The 12520-nt window shown below is 20.8% G+C and overlaps 1 protein-coding gene across 1 annotated transcript in view; it reads right to left on the reverse strand.

Moving 5' to 3' along the window:
• Window positions 1–167: 167 nt before the first annotated feature.
• The window catches only part of LOC122504690 (fasciculation and elongation protein zeta-2), a 52519-nt gene continuing 40166 nt past the window's right edge, over window positions 168–12520 (reverse strand). The window contains exons 3-9 of the mRNA XM_043615903.1: window positions 6337–6459; window positions 5699–5855; window positions 4956–5064; window positions 4522–4799; window positions 3415–3490; window positions 3192–3257; window positions 168–946 (exon numbers count right to left, since the gene is read on the reverse strand). Coding sequence (XP_043471838.1) covers window positions 930–946; window positions 3192–3257; window positions 3415–3490; window positions 4522–4799; window positions 4956–5064; window positions 5699–5855; window positions 6337–6459 — 826 coding nt within the window. The 3' untranslated portion in view covers window positions 168–929. The remainder of the gene's footprint in view (window positions 947–3191; window positions 3258–3414; window positions 3491–4521; window positions 4800–4955; window positions 5065–5698; window positions 5856–6336; window positions 6460–12520) is intronic.

Below are 12520 nucleotides of genomic sequence, written 5' to 3' on the forward strand. Positions count from 1 at the left end.
TTAAATAAATATAAACGGACTTTTTGTGAACGAATATTTATTTATTTTTTTTCGTGACATTAGTATTAAGTATTAATTATAAAACAATAGGAACATAAATTATGAATAAATAAACTTAAAAAGGTGATAATTTGGAAAACAAGGAAAAAGGAAAACACTACAAAAAACATAATACAATTATCATCGGCTTTATTTATTTTTGCACATGACGTCAGTTTTCAATAAATTATTCCTAAATACACTGGCTTACAACAATTTACACTATTTAATAATTTATGTATTTCCTGTATGGAAATAATATTCTATCAATAATCAATCATAAATGATTACATCCCTAAAGCCATAAGGAGATAAAATTTACATTTATCACTTTTCATTATTTTTTTTTCCTTTTTTGCGAAATATATACCTATATATAATTTATCCGGTACATTTTATGTACAAAAACTTATAAAAACTCAATAATTATTTTATGAAAAAATATTCACTTAAAATAACAGAATAAAATTAGAATTTTTTTTTTTTAAATATATACGATTGCAATGAGATTTTGAATTTTCATTTTCCTTTTTTTATGAGCGTGAGGAAAATGATAATACACATTATTTTATGAAATAATCAAGTCTTATAAAAAAATTGTACAAACTACATCAGTGATTGAAATTAAGACTAGAAGAGAGTATCAGAGGGAGCTTTTCGTCTTACTTCTATACAGAGGCGATAGATTTTAATGTAAACGTATAGCTTAGAAGCAAGATCGATGGCTTAAAAATTTTTTTTTTTAAACATGCGACACAACAACGTTTGAAAGCGCATTGGCAAGAAGAAGAGAGATGATTTCATTTTTCGTATTAATCTTTACGAATCATGATGTTTAACTTGTTTTTTATCTTCGTCTTGTAACAATAAAGGGATATCGTGCAGTCTCACTAAGTCGGACATAAAACTGAAACAAAAATTTAAAATTTAATTATTTATTGCATTAGAATTTTTCCTGAAATTTTACGTCGATGAAGTTTATTACGTTTATATTCAATAATTTAGAAAGACAATATTTTTTTACTTTTTTAAATAATTTTTACAGTGTTTCTGAATTATTAATTTGAGAAAGAAAAATTTGTAAATATAAAACATTATTCAAGTTTAAAAAAACAATTTTTAACTAAAAAATTTTTAACTTTATTTATTTTAACATTTATTTTTAAACAAAATTCTTCTCTAAATCAATTATCTTCTATATTAATAATCGTTCGAAGATAATCCTTCGAAGAATTTTATTATTTAAGAAAATAATTAAATTCTCACGAAGAATTTTGTTTAAATTTTTGAAAATTCTAGTTAAATTCTTTTTGAGCAATTTCTTTGAATTTTTTTCTAAATAATAGAGTTTCTTAAATAATTTTAATTAAAAATTTTGAAAATAATTAAATTTTATGAACAATTTCTTTCAAGTTTTTAAAAAAATCGTGTTTGAGAAAAATTGAAATTGAACATTGCGTCACATTTAATTAATGAATTTTATCAAAATTTTAGAAAATAATTGAATTCTATTGAAAAATTTTATAACGAATTAAGAAAAAATTGAATTCTTTCGTGAAATTGTATAGAATATAATTGAATTTTTGCAATGAATTTTACTATTTTATAAATATAATTAAAATGGTTTCGAATGATTCATTAAAATTTTTAAAAATAATTGAATTTTTCAGAAAAATATTATTAAAAAATTTTTTTAAAATTGAATTCTTTCATGAAATTTTATTAAAATTGTATTCAAAATAATTGAATTTCTGCAAAGAATTTGACAATTTATAAATATAATTGAATTTTTTCGAAGAATTTACTAAATTTTAGAAAATAATTGAATTCTTTTGAAACATTTTATATCGAATTAGGAAAAAAATTGAATTCTTTCGTGAAATTTTTTTGAAAATAATAATTGGATTTTCGCAAACATTTTACTATTTATAAATATAATTGAATTGTTTTGAAAGATTTATTAAAATTTTTTCGAAAAATATTATTAAAAATTAAGAAAAAAATTGAATTCTTTCGTGAATTTTTTTTGTAAATAATTGAATTTTTGCAAAGATTTTACTATTTAAAAAAAATAATTTTATTATGGAAGAAGTTAATAATTTTAATTTTATTAACTTAAATTATAATAATAATTTTATTATTTCGAAGGATTTATTAAAATTTTAGAAAATAATTGTGTTCGTTAGTGAAATTTTATTAAAATTTTGTTTGAAAATTAATAATCAAGAATAATTAATTTGTAAATTAGTTAATAATTGAATTTTTTAGAAGTTTGAATCAGAAATTATTCAAAGAAGTAAATTCAATAATTCACTAAATTTAAAAAAAAATTTAAATACAAATTTCCCAAAATTAAATTACCATTCAGAATTTTCAATTAAAACTATTTCAAATTCAATTTTTCTAAAATTTGAATTTTTTCTTTTGAAAAACCTTTTAAAATTCAATTATTTATAGAAATTGTAAACGCAACTTTTATGAAATTCAATTCTTTCTGCAATTATTAAGCAAAATTATTTATCAATAATTCTTAAATACAAATTTTTCAAAAACTAACTTCGTCAGAATTTTCAATTAAAATTATTTCAAATTTAATTTGTTTAAAATTTCTTTTTGAAAACCTTTTCCAATTCAATTTTCTAAAACAATTGTAAATGCAACTCTTATAAAATTAAACTATTTGTGAAATTTCTAAATAAAATTATTCATAAAATAATTGTTAAATACAAGTTTTTCAAAAACTAACTTCTCCAGAATTTTGAATTTCAATTATTTAAAATTCAATTTTTCTGAAAATTCTTCATCAAAACCTTTTGAAATTCACTTATTTATGAAAATTGTAAATGTAACTCTTATAAAATTTTTTCTTTTTTTCTTTCTTATAAAATTAAATTATTTGTACAATTTCTAAATAAAATTAATGATTTAACAGATTAAAGAAGTTACTTTTTCTTGCAAATTGAACAATATCTAAAAGACATTTTAATTTCAATTCATTTTTTCCCATTTCAAAAATAGATTCTTCCGTTTCTTGTGAATGTTAGAAAATTGAAGAAGAATTAGTAATAGAGAATAATTATGACAGAATAGAGAACAAGGCTTGGTAAAATTCCTCCTTGAAATTATTTAACAACGGATATACAAATATTTACCTTTCAATATATAGTCTGTGAGTAACGTGGGTACAGTTGGACTATCCTCGTCGATTGCTTTCAATACTGAAAATAAAGTCAACAATATAGTACTTATTTTCATAAAAAATTTTAATTATTCTATTTTTTATTTCTTCTTATTATTTATTTAAATCTTCTCTTTATTTGGTTTATTTTAATTTTTATTTAATTTTATACATTTTTCTTTATTTTACAAACTTACTTTTTATGAGAACCTGAAGTGCCTGATTATTTGGTGGTCCACTATCTGTATGGTATGGAATGACTGTTGTTAAGTACTGAAAAATAAAAAACGAGGAAATTAGAAAATTGTTAATTAAAATAAAAGACATTGGTTTAGTGACAACGTTAATAATTAACGATTTTCGAGAAATTTTCTGCTAAAATGTTTTAAAAAAATGTTTTACTTTTCAAATTTTTATCTCAAGAAAATTCTTACAACAATTAAGATCAACGATAGAAAAAAGGTCATTTTTACCTGAAAACTACAATTTTTTGTTTGCAAATTCTTTTTTTTTTAATTAAAAAAGCAATTTCTAATAAAATCAGTTTTCTAAAAAAGAATTTTCTAACAAGTTCTGATTTCTAAAAAAAATTTTTCCAAATAGTTTTGATTTCTAAAATTTATTTTCCAGTTTCTGACAAGTTTTGACCTCTGAAATGTGCGAATAATAAAAAAACAATTTCTGGAAATTCAAATCAGATCGTTTAAATTGCATTAATTATCCGTATAATTGAATAAATAAATAAATTACATTTATTACTCGCATATAAATATGTAATTATATTTATTAGTAGAAATCGATCTTGATTAGAAAAATTAAATACTAGAAATTGAATATTGTATTTATTGTTAGAAGAAAAAAGGTAAAAAATTACATTTATTAGAAAAATTTTTTTTAGAAAATCACCTTCATTGGAAAAAAGTTTTAAAATAATAAAAAAAATAATAAACAGTATTAAAAAATTAGAAGATGCTTTTCTGAAAAACTGAACCTCAATCTTTTTTTCAATCCGTTGATTTTGTTGTGAACTTTACAGACGTATGATTTTACAATATTTCTCGATCAACAACTTAAAAAAGAAAAATTTTTTTAAATTTGTAAAATATTGCTTTTTGAGTAGAAATTTTTTTTATGCAATCGTTGATGACAAACATGAACTTCACCTACGAAGCAAAATAAAAAAAATGTCAAACAAAAATAATCGATTTATTTTCTATTTAATTTAAAATTTTTCAAGATTGGTATTAAAAGCAATAATTTTATTTCAATTTAAAAAATCGTTTAAAAATAATTTTCTAACCTACCTTCGACTCTTGGAAGGATCTATGTTGTGGCAATGGACTTGTACCATTCAATATCAATTTTTGTATATTTTGGTTCCTCTTTTTTGTGACATGATGAGCTCTTCGACGATTTTGTATGGCTAATACTAACGAGATAAATGTGTTCTTCAGATCTTTTTCGATTTGCAATTCATCGCGAAGTGCAAGTTCGGCAATAAGTGTTTCACTTAATGCTCCCACTAATGACTCCATTTCGCTTAGGAGTTCAGTCAATTGGCCGGATGTGAGCTGTCGCAATTCTATAATTGAACCAAAAAAAAAAAAAAAAAAAACGTATTCTTAATTAATAATCATCAATTATCAAACAATGAAATTTAAATGAAAGAAAATTATCAAATTTATTTTCTCCTCATTATATTTCACTTGGGGAAAAAAAATATTTCTTTTTTTCATACTTTTGTCGTTAAGCGGTGAACCCAAAACTTCTCTGCTTCTTTCTAAAGCTTCGTCAGTGTCCAGAAGAGAGTCTTCGGAATCGGGAGATCTTTCCATTGATGGACTTTCCTAAAAGGAAAAAATAATTTAGAAATTTCTAGAAAATGTTTCGCCTCCTTTTTGGTTCGTTAGTTTCGAAATTGAAATTAATTATGTTTGAATGAAATTTGATCAAATTCATTAAAAAAGGTAAATACATTTTTTCTTCGACTGTAAATTAGAATTTTCTTGACAATCGAAAAATGAATTAAATTAAACTTTTGGAAGAAATTAAATTCTATACGTCAATTAACAGAAATTCTTTACAGAATTAAACTCAAATGTAGTTTTTGGTATGGAAATGATTTTTTACAGAATTAAATTCAAATACATTTTGTGCTAGAAATTACTTTTTTTACAGAATAAAATTCCAATTCATTTTTTTGTTCGATTTTGAATTAAAATTTTATGGACAATCAAAAAATGGAAATAAAATAAAATCGCAAGTTTTTAGAAGAAATTAAATTCTTTATAGAATTTACAGAAATTATTCTTTTATAATTCTTTTATTTATTAGGTATTATTATTATTATTATTATTTTTATTTATTATTTATTTCAAATTTCTTTTTTTTCAGTTTGTAGAATAAAATTTTATTGACAGTCGAAGAATGAAAATCAAATAAAATGGAAAATTTTTGAATGAAATTAAATTCCATCTGTACCTGCATAATATCGTCGATTTCACGAAGAACTTCTTCTGCAGTTTTGAGAGGTTCTTCAGGACTGTGTGAGTCAGTACTGCTGGACAATATTAACGCATGCATATCCAAATCAGTCGCAACAGCTTCATCTTCACTGCTTAAGTCCTCGAGTTCTGGCCTGAAAATAGATCATAATGAGAATAATAATTAAAGGTAATTTTTATATTTAAAAAAATTATTTTCCTTGCTTTTAAACAAAAAATTTTAACAAAAAACAAAAAGTCTTTGCAAAATTTTCTTCTTTTACAAAAATTTTCGATATTGTACTAATTATGGACTTCTAATACCAACGAGGTGTTAATTAACACGTTTAACAATAAATTATTCGAAACCTCTCAGAACCTTAATCAAATTAATTAAACTAAACTGTAATTACGTAAATAATTTTTTTTCCATTTTTTAAAATACGTTATTTTTTATAGTAAAAAGTACAAAAATAATTAGAAAGAACAGTTTTAAGAGAAAGCAAATTTAAAAAAATACAATTCCTTGTTTTGTTTTGTTTGGAATAAAGAAGAGGTCAAGGTTTTTTTTTCTTGTAAATAGAGAGAAGGACGATTTTTATAATTTTCTTCGAGACAGAAAATGTATTAAATTACCTATCTAAGTTTATGGCAGCCTCGTTCAGATTCAAGGCTGGCATGTGCATTTTTCTCGCAAAAGATTTACTCCAATCAATTGGCAAAATATTTCCAAAAGTCCCAGTAATTGTCCACCACATTCTGTAACAGAAAATAAATTTATTTTTCATTAGTACATTAAATCTAATTTCACCAACTTTATAACAATTTATAACAAATTTACAACAAATTTATAATTGATAATAATTGTTATCATAATAATGATGATAATTATAAATTATTACCTATATGTATAAATAAATAATAATATAATAACAATAAAATCAATAAATAAATAATAAGTAAATATAAACTTTAAAAAAAAAAGAAAAAATTAATTGCGTCCTTAATTAAAAAATACATTTTTATTCATTTCATGAACAAATCGTTATCAAAAAAATTTTTCAATATTTAAAATTCCAAAATTTCAAAATAAAAAGCATAAATACTAATACAAAAAAGATATTAATTGTCAATAAGTAAGAAATTAAGTTTCACTAATTTTATTAACAAATAAATTTTTCAAAAATTCAAAAATTGCAGAATTAAAAGTGGAAATTATGAATATTAATTAATAAATTAATTTTCACCAATTTCATTGCCGAATAAATTAATAAATAAATTTTCCAAAATTCAAAATTTGTAATTTCAAAATAAAAATTGCAAAAAATAAAAAATTCTCAAAAATAAATCCCAAAAAAAAAAAAATTTCAATTAAATTAAAAAATGTGTCTATTTGCAATCCAAATAAAGATAATCGTCATTTAATTAGCAAATAAATTTTCGAATTAAATCATGGGTAAAAGCGAGTAATCGAGATTAAAATGCAGATTACACACTTTTATGAATGCAATATAAGAAAGGAGATTTCTGCTGAGATAAATTTTTTTCCATTAAAAGGAGGCGAGTTAATGTGTCGGCATTTCATTATAAATATACATTTTATATTTCTTATTTTTGCTCTTCAGTGTTCACACATTTTCTTTCAAAAGGGACTTCCGTTAGAGCACGTGTTTTGCAGCCGTGTTAAATCATTATTATTAAATCAGCGTCTCGAAGTGTTATATAATATAATTTTCATCAGACTAAAATCAAATGCAAAATAAGTGAAAATGGCACGTGATTGATTTTCCAATATCGATTCCATTCAAAAATAGTCAACATCTTCTATATTTTTAATTTCTAATTAATTAATTAATTTTATATTAATAAATTCTAATTAATTAATTAATTTTATATTAATAAATTCTAATTAATTAATTAATTTTATATTATTAAATTCTAATTAATTAATTAATTTTATATTATTAATTTCTAATTAATTAAATAATTTTATATTATTAATATTTTTACATTTTCACTCACTAATTTATTATTTAAACTGAAATTTTAATATAGGGTTATATTTAGTTAATTACTTAATTATAATAAATAAATAAATAAATAAATAATTAAATTAATTAATTACTTAAATTAATTTTGATAAAATTTTCTAATTGTAAAATTGTATTATTATTGATAAGAAATTAATTTGAGGTAATTGAATAAAAAAATTAATAACTAAACCAATAAATTAATTAATTAATAAAATTAATTTTGATGAAATTGTTTAACTTAATCGATTGATTTGGTGAATTATGCAATAATTTACAGCTAATTATGCACATATAAAATATGAATCGCTGAAAGTGGCTTCTGAATGCTAATTAAGAATATTGTATAATTTTCTTTGAAGTTTATTTGTGGGTGGGAAGCCACAAGGAGAAAAGATTAAAAAACTGAGGGAGTGAAATTTCAAACTCTGTTGCTACACATTCATAGAAATTAATGCCTGACTCGAGAATTTCTTCATTTTCCTATCTCACGTGGTTGGGTAAAATGCATTTTCACATTTAGAAAAGAATTTTTAATAATGAAAGACTTTCAATTGTTTAATAAATAATTCTCTATTAAAAAAAAATTCTAATAACTTTTAATGACATATTTTCCATCGTTTTCATCATTTCTAAAAGTGAATTATTCAATTTTATACGAAGAACACTAATTTTCTTTGCTAATTAACAAAAATTATAATATTTGAAAACAAAGAAAAATTATAATAGAATTAAAATTATAATATTCAAAAAACATATTGAAATTATTATACTCAATAAATTATAATATTAAAAAAAATTATTAAAAAAAATATTTTCAGTGAAGTAAAAATATGTTTAAAAAAATTGTAAAAATTCGAAAAATTGTGTTTAAAAAAATTGTTTTCTTTTATTATTCAGAAATTAAAAGAGATTTTTTTTTAAAGAAAAGGTTTTTTTCGAAACTAAAATTATTATATACGTAAAAAAAAATATATATCCCCCTCTTGCACTTGAAGAAAAAAGAAAATGTCAAGTGTATCGTTATATCGTCAACAACACTTTTCTTCAACGTTAATTACTTCACTTCACACATTTCTTATTTTTCCGACAAAAAAAAGTGGATATTGTACATATAAATCACATTTGAAACCTTTTCAAAGAAAATTTTTGTTTCTTCTTTTCAAATATATAATATACAACACCAACAACACAATTGGAATGCAAAGTAAATTATGTAACGGTTTATCAATATTAGATAATTTTGCATATTACGTGCTATTCGACTTAAAATATCTAGATATAAATTAAAAATTTCCTTTTGTCATTTTTTTTTTCCAAGTCTCATTGTTTTCAGTGACAAAAGCATATAATTCAACTTTTATTCAAGGATACTTCAATGTTACTTGGTCTATTTTTCTCCTCGAACAATATAAATTTTACAACATTGTTGTGTGTAAAAAAAAGTGCTGAAAAAAATATTCCAGATTTAGAATATTTTTTTAATTTTAATTAAACTAAAAAAAATTAATTAAATTTCATTATTTTGAAATAAATTATAAGTCATTAATTAATTTATTTAATTAATTAAATTATAAATATTATTAATTAATTAATTTAAAACTTTAAGATCCTATGTTGTAAATAAATAAATATATAATTATTATACAATTATTGCAAAAAGTGTTCAAAAATTGCTCTTCAAATATTATTATCTATAAAAATATTGTGGACCTTAAAATAATTTTTGAAAATTTTACAAAAAGTGATATAACAAACTTCTAGTAAAAAAAGTTCTTAGAATATTCTCTTCTAATAATTGAATCATCATTACAATAATGTTACACAAAAATAATTAAAAACCTTCTTTAAAAAAAAAATTTTCTCGTAAAAATTATCAATGAAAAAAAAGTTTTACGAAAATAGAATGAAATATTAGAATAAATTCTAGAAATTACAATTTTTTTAAATTACAATAATTACAATAAAAATTAGAATGAAATAAAAATACTGAAAAATAATAATTTTTTTGTAATAGAACAAATTTTTTCTTGGTTGAAGAAATAATCTTTTGTTGATTCAAATAAAAAAATCTGTTATTTTTACTGTATTTTTCAAATTAAAAAAAATATTTAGATATTTTATTTATAGATAAAAAGTATTCCATTATTTTTGAAGTACAAATGTTTATTTATGGTTTCAATTATTTAATTGAATAAAATAAAATGTAAACATAAAAAATTCTCTGAATAAAATAATTTTTTCCTTTTTATAAAATAAAAATTTTTGTTCAAAAAAAAAAATTAAATTTTTCGTAGAAAAATAACTGAATTAGTTATATTTTCAACTAACTTGAATATTTATAAAAAAAGATTTATCAAAAAAGTAAATCTTCAGATCAAACTAATGAAATCCTGAGAAATGAGATTTTATTGCTTCAATAGAATCTTTCTTTTGTGAGTGTGGGTGTGAAATATATTGTAGAAATATTAAAATACACTAATAGGGAACATTTTTTTCTACATTTAAAATTTAAATTAAAAAATTTTTTTTTATTAAATTCAAAATATTTTAAAGATTGGATGAAACTGAAGACACGTTCCAATGAAGTTAAGAATAATTTACTAATATTTAGAAATTTTTTTTTAGATTTAAATAAAATTATTATAAAAAAATCCACAAGAATAAAAAAATTGTATTTGAATCAAAAAAATTTAGTATTTGAAGTAAATTCTTAATTGATTTAAATAAAAATTCTTTGCCTCAAATAAATATTTTCCTGAATCAACTAATTTTTATTGGGAATCAATAAAAATTTTGGAAAAAATTCATGAACTTCCCTTTTGTTATAAAAAAATCCACAATAATATAAAAATTGTATTTGAATCAAGAAATTCAGTATTTGAAGTAAATTTGTAATTGATTTGAATAAAAATTCTTTGCTTCAATTAAGTATTTACTTGAATCAATAATTTTTATTGGGAATCAATTATAAAATTTGTAAAAAATTTAAAAACTTCCATTTATTATCAAAAAATCCACAAGAATAAAAAAATTGTAATTGAATCAAGAAATTTAGTATTTGAAGTAAATTTATAATTGATTTAAATATAAAAATTCATTGCCTCACATAAATATTTTCTTGAATCAACTAATTTTTATTGGGAATCAATAAAAATTTTCGAAAAAATTCATGAACTTCCATTTTATTAAAAAAAAATCCACAAGAATAAAAAAATAGTATTTGAATCAATAAATTCAGAATTTGAAAAAATTTTTAATTGATTTAATTAAAAATTCTTTGCTTATGAAATAAATATTTATTTAATAATAGAAAAGTAATCGGTTTGAATAAAATAAAAATTTACAATCACAAAAAAATATTCATAATCATAAAAAAAGAAAGAATTACAAAAAAATAACTCGTAAAATTTCATAATTATTTCCATTTCGTCAGTACAAAAATTCACGACATTTTCCAAAACGGATGAGACAATAAATTTTTTCTTCCCCTGAAATTGTAAAACAGTTGAACGATTTTCAACAATATAAATAATTTATTATCTTAAAAAAGTTGTAAAACATTGTTTTTAGCACTCGACGAATGATCGAAGAAAAAAAAAGAAGCGACCGTTTTCTGTTATAATTTGCCAAGAATTGCTGGGATAATAGTTTGCAGAAGAGCTCATTGTTACAACAATGACTCGTTTATTTCCAAAGATTAAACGATGTCATTTATCTGTAAACGCGTAACGCGGAGGAAACACCTACGTGAAAAGTGATTCACACAAGTCCCATTTATAAAAAAAAAAAAATATCCCCCCCTTTCGCGATATTATTTATATACAATTAAGTTCTCACATAAATTGAATTTTTAAAATTGCCCTGAGAATATAGATTTCAATCAAAATGAGGGAAAAAAAAGTTTAAATGAGAAAAAAAAACTGTAACACCCATCGATAAAATGTATAGTGTAAAAATAAAATCCATCGATTCAGATAAAGAGTATCTGATAGGAGTTTAGAGAGACTCGCTAAATAGCGGTTGTAACTGTCTATTTTGGCTCGAAATAATTATGGTTTAAAAAAAAAGGAAGAATAAAAATTTCCTTAAAAGCAAATTTATTTGATTCGAACAAACGATTTATTATTTTTTATCAAATAAATCTTTACTTGAATTAAATAAATATTTACTTGAATAAAAATTAATATTTACTTGAATCAAATAAATATTTAGTTGAATAAAAATAAATATTTACTTGAATCAAATAAATCTTTACTTGAATTAAATAAATATTTACTCGAATAAAAATAAATATTAACTTGAATCAAATAAATATTTTCTTGAATAAAAATAAATATTTACTTAAACCAAATAAATCTTTACTTGACTCAAATAAATATTTACTTGAATCAAATAAATATTTTCTTGAATAAAAATAAATATTTACTTGAATAAAAATAAATATTTACTTGAACCAAAAAAATCTTTACTTGACTCAAATAAATATTTACTTGAATCAAATAAATTGTATTTAAATCAATAATTTTAGTATTTGAAGCAAATAAGAATTGAACCATTTAATTTTGACTTGAATAGAAATTATTTAATTCAAGTAAATATTTATATTTTGACAATAGACAAATAATCGATTATTTGAATCAAATAAATTTTTTATCAGCACAGCTTTTTTTTGCAGTTATCAAATTGAGACAAAAAACGAATCAAAATTGTTGCGTCGCAACAATTTTCATTCATTTTTTGTCTCAATTTGATAACTGCAAAAAAAATTGTGAGTGAAAATATGTTAA

This window comes from Leptopilina heterotoma, unplaced genomic scaffold (assembly GCF_015476425.1).
Source record: "Leptopilina heterotoma isolate Lh14 unplaced genomic scaffold, ASM1547642v1 Lhet_111, whole genome shotgun sequence".
In the NCBI taxonomy this organism is placed as follows: domain Eukaryota; kingdom Metazoa; phylum Arthropoda; class Insecta; order Hymenoptera; family Figitidae; genus Leptopilina; species Leptopilina heterotoma.